The 7656-nt window shown below is 44.5% G+C and overlaps 1 protein-coding gene across 1 annotated transcript; it reads right to left on the bottom strand.

Moving 5' to 3' along the window:
• Positions 1-1094: 1094 nt before the first annotated feature.
• LOC124653654 (transcription factor PHYTOCHROME INTERACTING FACTOR-LIKE 13-like) lies at positions 1095-2569 on the bottom strand. Its single transcript, XM_047192724.1, has 4 exons — positions 2338-2569; positions 1915-2251; positions 1755-1820; positions 1095-1638 (listed from the first exon to the last, which is right to left on the bottom strand). The coding sequence occupies exons 1-4, from the start codon at positions 2403-2405 to the stop codon at positions 1414-1416; spliced, it is 696 nt and encodes a 231-aa protein (XP_047048680.1). The 5' UTR covers positions 2406-2569; the 3' UTR covers positions 1095-1413.
• Positions 2570-7656: the final 5087 nt, after the last annotated feature.

The raw sequence follows: 7656 nt of genomic DNA, 5'->3' as shown, positions 1-7656 counted from the left end.
TGTAGCCTTTCTCCTTCAAATGCCATGTGCATGGTCACGCCACTCTAGTATTGTCATGTCCTGTTACATGCATGATTATGCTTCTGTCATCCTGATTTCATTCTATGTGCAACTGAACGCGTTAGTAGCAGTCATCGTATTCGTGATTATCTGCTTGCACATCGCTGCTTTACGGTAGTCTATGTAATTGTTAATTTGCCATGGTGATTTAGTGTCCAGTTGCCCGATGTACACCTAGTTTACTGGCTCATCTTCAGATACCTTAACACACGACATGGTAGCAGCGCTGACAAATATGTCTGGCTAGTTTGCTGGGCTACCGTTTATAACACTAAATCTCGGCTGTTTCTTATTTCCTCGTCGTCCAGACATGTGTCAGTAGCCATCGTGATTATCTGCTTGTACAACTTTGCTTTGTGGTGTCTACATGCCTAAGTAATTCCAATGCATTTTTTTGTTCAGGTTCCATTTTCTAAAAGCCTCCGCAGCCGCCGCTACCATCTAGTGTGGCACATATCGCCGCAGTTTCTACCACTGATGGCACCTGAGATGTTTGCTCGTTTCTGATGTTGGTCTAAAGACTGGGTTTGTTATTGATTGGTGCAACTTGTTACAACATTTTGTAGTGTCATGGTTGGTCAGAATTTGGAATATTGCCATGATCTATTGTGGGTCCTGAGAATTGTGACAACAACTTGTTACAACATTCTGTATCCTGGGTTCCCGACTATCTATCTGTAGTCACTGCCGTGTTGGATCTGGTATTAGTTTAGATTTCAATGTCAGTGCCGTGTGGCCAATGGTATAAGAATTAAATCTTTGCCAGTGCACGTTGATTTCCCTTGTTGATTTCAATTTCCGCTGTGCTTCAGTCCCCACCAACCAAATGAAGGTTTTTAGGAGTGGGGATTCGGGAGTATATGGAATGGGGTTTTGTGGGAATTGGGTGAAGGTAGGGGTTTCACCAAATCCTCTAGAGTATTATCCCACCAATCCCCATAAATACTCCACTACCAAACAAGACCTAACGAGGCGCACATTAGGATCCGTCGTAGTAGCAAGTAATGTCTGGTACCTATTGTGAATGTAGCACGGATCTGTATCTGCCACGTCTGAATTAGCTCCGTTTATCGTCATGCGCCATGAGAAAAGAAAATATCGTGGCTGCACTATCCCGACGTAGCTACCTTTAACGGCTTTTATTTGCTCAGTCAGTGCGATTAGACACATGCCTCGGCGTTTAAAATCACTGGGGCCTGCCTAAGCTGTTGTAGTGTCCTCGAGATCATTAGGACTGAATCTTATATTGATAGGATTTGAGGGGAAAAAAATTGGCTTTCAAAACTGGTACGCTGGTACGTCAAACTCACGAAGCTGCCATAGTGCCATTCCTAGAAATATCAAATACTCCGATCACCTATCATCACCTATCAAATTACTGTATACGTTAGTCCTGAACTGCGGCATCCTGGAACGCATGGAGGCCATCCGCTGCATGTACCGATGGGCGCCGCTAGCCGGGAACATCGGAGGCGCCGACGCCGGCATGCCGCCACCAGTCGTCCACATCATCTGTACCCGCAGCTGCAGCGACTTGAGGTAGTCGATCGCCTCGTCCAGCATCGACGCCTTGTCCGTCTGATCCAAGAAGCGTAGAACAGAAACGAGATGATCATCCGACCGACCAATCGTCACTGCTATGAACTGATCACAATATCCAAACAGAGCTTGCAGAGAGATTAGGATTACCGTACTTTGTTGCAGTGGGGAATGAGTTCTTGCAGAGCCCTCATCTTCTCGTTGATCCTGTCCCTCCTCATCTGCATCCGTCGGATGATCCAAGACAGGGTCAGCACTCAGCACTCATCAATGGCGGCAAGAGCAACAAGATTCCCAACTTGGTAAGTTACGTACCCTCTCCGAGAGGTTGTGCACTTGGGCGGCGCGCCGCCGTTTGCCCGACGACGGCTCCGGCTGGCACTTAGTCTCGGCATGGGACTCGGACTCCACGTCCCGCGTAACCTCGCTGGGGCTCCCGGCGGCGTCTCTCTGCTTCCGCTTGCCTGTGCTGCTGCGGCCGGCGTCTGCCGGCGTTTGGCATAAGATTTCCGAGAAGAGCTCCATCTCGGGTGAGCTGTCGTCGTCTACGAAGGCCGCCTCCAGCCCCCGCACCGACGGCGGCGGCGGCTGGTTGTGCATGACGACGTTGCTGTTGGACCACAGCAGCTCGACGAGGCCGTCGTCTTGGGCGCTGCAGCAACGCGCCGGAACAACGACTGTCAGATTGATTGGCTGGTCCAAGAAAAATGAAAGAGATGAATCAGGAGGTGTACGAACGACGACGGCGCGAGGGCGTCTCCATTGTTGGTGCTCCAATTCCAATCAGCAGGGACGAACTGGTCCATGGCTCCTCACTACTCAGATCACCACCGCCGCCACGAGTATTCCCCAGCCTGCCTGCCGCCGACGACACACTGCCTAACTGGTGGAATGCCCAATGAGCTGCAGCAGTAGCACAACATATATACACCGTGGAGTGAACTGGATGGATCGACAGCGACAGAGAAGAACCAGTACTATCACTTCACATTGCGTACTCCTCTTGGCGCCGCCTCGGAAACAGGACCATCATCTTACGAATTCAGAGTCCAATTAGCATGTCGGTAACCCGCCAGCGCACTTGCAGGTCGCTGTTCCGGAAAGATATGAGAGATCTCGGTACTCTGTCTGTCCGGCCGTGTGGAGCCGCATTTTCAAAGAGATTAGCGTGGCACGTCCATGTCGAGACAACTCACGGTCTCGAAGGAGCACTGCACACACGCACGTTTGACATGTTCAGCATCGGCGGCCAAGTTTGGGAGCATGCACCTGCAGTAACATGCATGCATGTCACGCGTGAAGTGAAGCTGAAGCTCTCGAGAAGGTAGCCAACGATGAGACGATCCTGTGGGCGCATCATGCGGCGGCCGGCGCAAGGGTGAACTGCTTCAAATCATGCATCTCGCGCGTCCACATCGACGATTCCAGGCCTACCAAGAGCATAATTGCTGTGTTATTCAGATCATGGGCAATGGCAGCGGCAGTCAAGGTTTTACTAGCCCACCAAGTACCGCTAGTTGGGCACTGAATAGAAAAGAAAAGGCAACATCCAACACGGAAACGTGAAACAGAAATCAAACGATCGCCACCCTGAAATATCGCCTAACCTTTCACAACTTGGTATTGGACCGACTATTTCTTTTCAAGGTTGTAGTTGGACCGACTCTGACAAATCATCTTCTACTGCCTTTTTCTTGAGAAGGGGCAAAACTCGGACTCTGCATCAACATATGCACACATCCATCTTTATCAAAAAATGCCTTAAGTATTATCCTTATTACATCTTATGTGCCGCATAAGGTTGAGTATTAACCTTATTTCACTATATAGGGCAGATTAATATTCTCGACTAAACCTCTCCTGTGCGGAAACTATAAAATGGAGAACCTCCCTTACATAAATTCCATAGACTAGGGATAGGCATTGAAAATTCCGTTCGAAAAAAGAAAGAAATTGCAACAAAGATAAAATAGAAAAAATAAATACAATGCACACAATGTTAATATTCCAAAACCTCTTTATGTACAAACCAGAAAGAAAAACATTTGTTCTTACATAAAAGCTATGGATAAGTCGTATATTCACCATCAACTCTCTTTGGCAAATGGTGAAAACTTGCTTAAAGAGGGGGAAAGGGAAAAAACTAAATTTGTGGTACATTTTCTTAAGTTTGTGGGAACTAATTTGTATCGGAGGAAGTATCGAATATATAAAAGTAAACCCATGGATAAGTCTTAGTCACCGTCAACCCCTGTTGGGAAAAAGGGAAAAACTAAACAAAGGAAAACAGAAATAAATGAACCGTTTCTCGTTCCTACCTTGCTTTCATCCAATCCTTCCAGCACAAAACAACCGTGTCTTCAAAGGATATATTCAAGGTGTCGTTCACACAATTTATCCCTCTTATTGGTAGAGCTCAAGAAAAAACTCAGTGAAACAACTTTGTTGGAGAAATCCTTGGTAGGCTTTAGGATCATATAAACAAGCTGCTCGCGGCTCACTGAACGACGAGTTGAATTTGCGACGCTTGATTGCAGTATTGGCCTTGGCTTAACCCGTAAAGCATGGCACCTACCCCCACAAGAACATGGTCACATAGGTAACATTATGGCACAAGTGTTTCACAAAAGTTTCTATAAAAAAGTGTCTCACACAAGTAAAAAAAGACAAAGAAATACCAAGCCATTGATGCCACACCTTTCCGAGGCAGTGGTGGTGCCACCAACTCGTAAATGAATGATAGCCACCGTAAAATCCCTTGAGCCAAGGTCCCAAAGGAAAGGACATATTCCATGACCCATAAAGGAAAAAGGGGAAGAGAAAAGGGGGGAAATGTTCTCATGCCTTCAGCTTGAATTCTTCCATATCACCAAAACAGCTTCAACCTCAAAATAGATCTATGGGACTGATCTTGTCCACGGTATCATACTCTCAGTGGTAGAGCTAGCACACAACGAATGGTGTCAATGGCACAATTGATATTATTTTTCTTACAAATTTACATTAAGAAATAGAAAAATATCTTAGCAATTGGTAATACTACCCGCAAATGATACAAAATGGTTATTTCCCTAGCTTTGTCCTGTTATTCTCTTTTGGGAGATATTCATATTATGCGATTGAAAGACACCTGAAATTTGAATAGCTCCAAAACTTCTTGATCATGTTTGGATTTTCTATCTTGTTAATGTTTCTTGTGGAAGTATCTCAAGTCCGCTCACTTGCATTGTTCGGCCTAGCTTGATCACAATAACGCACTGGTACCAAGCCCACGAGATCATAGCCACGCAGGCAAAACAAGATAATTGTCATAAGAAAGGTAAAACAGCACAATCGATAGAGGCTGCCTCTTCTACACATTTTTTCCCGAAAATGGGCACTTTATTACTTTAAGCAATAGACCCGGCCTCTGCGTAGCTAGGATACACATAGCCGTACAAATATCTTGTACAAAACATCAAACCATCCGACGATAAAGACCAAAGTTCTCGATAAAAACTAGCTAGGTGGATCCAGGCGAAGATCACGCTGCCACCCATGTTGGGAAAAAATATCTCTCGCCGTATCCTCCAACCGTGAAGACACCTCCAAAAAGAGGTCTCGATGCTCCATGCGCTGGAGAGGCACCCATGAACGAAGCGTAGTTGTGCACCGGTAGACCTGCATAAGAGAGGAAGAAATATTATTGAAAATCTTGTTATTTCTACATAGCCAGAGCGACCAAATAATGGCAATCGCTCCCATCCTAATAAGACGCTTAAACCTAACAGCCATACCATTGAGCCAATTACCAAATATATTGGCAACACTAAGTGGTGGGTATAAGGTAGACCCTATTTGGACAGCTGACCATATAGACCTAGCAAACTTACATTGGAAGAACAAGTGTTTAATAGTCTCGTCTTGGTGACAGAAAACAAACTTTTTTACTTCCATGCCAGTTGTGTTTGGCAAGATTATCTTTAGTGAGTACGACCCCACGACAAAGATACCACGCAAACACTTTTGTTTTTTAGCGGTATCTTCATCTTCCAAATTTTAGAGTTATTATCAAGTAGAATATCAGGCTGAATCAAAGCATTATACATAGAAGCCACAGAGAATGAACCATTTCCGGTGAGGTTCCAGCGAAACTCATCTGACCCATGCGTCAATTGAACTAGTTCAAGACGTTGTAGCAATTCATGCCAGGAGACTTGTCTAGGTCCAATGAGGGTTCTTCTGAACGTCACATTCGGTGGGAAATTTTCCAACACCTTAGCGATAGTATCACTTTTGTGGCGCACAATATTGTACAATGCCGGATATTGTTATCGGAGTGTGGCATTGCCAAGCCATTTATACTCCCAGAAACGAATTTCCGACCCATCCTTAATAGAGAAAGATCCATATGGAAAGAAATACTTCTTTGTATCCATAAGCCCTGCCCAAAAGTGTGAATCTCCTGGTTTCCAAAGAACCTGAGATAGAGCCTTTGAGCCAATATACTTTCTCTTGAGGAGTGTTTGCCAAACTCCCTCCTCGGTAAGTAGCTTAGAGAGCCATTTACCAAGTAAGGCCCTATTCTTGACCTGGAGATCTTGGATGCCCAGTCCTCCATGGTCTTTGGGGTGGCAAAGCACACTCCACTTAGCCAATCTATATTTACGCTTCTCACTATCCTCTTGCCAGAAGAATCTAGATCGGAAATAATCCAATCGTTTTAAGACCCCTCTAGGAAGTTGGAAGAAAGATATCATATACAGTACCATAATCTAATCTGCGTTTATGAGAACTAATCTTCCTCCCAAGGATAGGAGTTTGCCTTTCCAACTGCTTAACCTAATCTGTAGTCTTTCCTCGACCATTTTCCATTTGGCATTGGTTAGTCTCTGATAATGAATCGGAATCCCCAAGTACCTAATCAGAAATTGGCCTTGCCCACAGCCAAACAACTCAGCATAATCTGCAACATTATCTTGGGCCTCGCCAAAACAAAACAACTCACTTTTATGGAAATTAATTTTTAGACCCGAAAGCTGCTCAAATACTGAAAGAATTAACTTCAGATTTCGAGCTTTTTCAAAGTCATGATCCATAAAAAGAATTGTGTCGTCGGCATATTGGAGGATGGACAATCCTCCATCAACAAGATGAGGAATGACCCCTTCAATCTGGCCCTCTGACTTTGCACGTTCAATCATAACAGCAAGCATATCCGCCACTATATTAAATAGCACTGGCGATAAAGGATCTCCATGTCTTAGCCCCTTCTTGGTTTGAAAGTATTTGCCCACGTCATCATTGACTTTAATGGCAACACTCCCTCCCGAGAAAAAACTATTGATCAACGCGCACCACTCATCAGAAAAACCTTTCATTCTGAGTGTTTGTTGCAAGAAAGACCACTTAACCTTATCATAGGATTTTTCAAAGTCAATCTTTAAAATCACACCATTCAACTTCTTTCTATGCAACTCATAAACAGTTTCATGGAGGACTACAACCCCATCGAGGATATTCCGTCCTTGCATAAAAGCAGTTTGTGAAAGCCTAATCACATGATCAACCACTGTGTTGAGCCGGATCGTGGCCACCTTAGTGAATATTTTAAAGCTAACATTAAGAAGACAAATAGGATGGTATTGTTGAATCCTTTCTGCTTCGTTAACCTTTGGCAATAAAATAATTTCACCAAAGTTTAGCCTAAACAGCTCCAACTGACCAGCATGAAGATCCGCGAAAAGAGCCAATAGGTCAAACTTGATGACATCACACAAATTCTGATAGAATTCAGCTGGAAAGCCATCAGGACCAGGGGCTTTATTATGCTCTATTTGGAAAACAGCTTTTCTTACTTCCTCCTCAGCGTAAGGAGAAGTGAGAAAATTATTCTCCGCTTGAGAGACTTGAGGAATATCATACGTTCTAGCCTCATCAAACGAGAAATTTCCTTCCTCTGGAGCACCAAAAAGTCCCTTATAATAGCTCGTAATATACGACTTTAGTTGTTCATGACCCTCGATAGTACCCTCATCATGCACAAGAGTATGAATAAGTTTCTTCCTATGTCTGCCA

This window comes from Lolium rigidum, chromosome 5 (genome assembly GCF_022539505.1).
Source record: "Lolium rigidum isolate FL_2022 chromosome 5, APGP_CSIRO_Lrig_0.1, whole genome shotgun sequence".
Lineage (NCBI taxonomy): Eukaryota > Viridiplantae > Streptophyta > Magnoliopsida > Poales > Poaceae > Lolium > Lolium rigidum.
The sequence above is the reverse complement of the archived record's forward strand: the minus strand, read 5'-3'. Positions and strand labels throughout refer to the sequence as shown.

What these genes read in the sequence shown, in the direction of transcription:
- LOC124653654 (XM_047192724.1), bottom strand. Translation starts at nt 2,405, where the DNA reads ATGGACCAGTTCGTCCCTGCTGATTGGAATTGGAGCACCAACAATGGA. An exon ending in GACGCCCTCGCGCCGTCGTC is followed by an intron (nt 2,252 to 2,337) that starts GTTCGTACACCT and finishes GCGTTGCTGCAG; the next exon opens with CGCCCAAGACGACGGCCTCG. An exon ending in TGCACAACCTCTCGGAGAGG is followed by an intron (nt 1,821 to 1,914) that starts GTACGTAACTTA and finishes CGACGGATGCAG; the next exon opens with ATGAGGAGGGACAGGATCAA.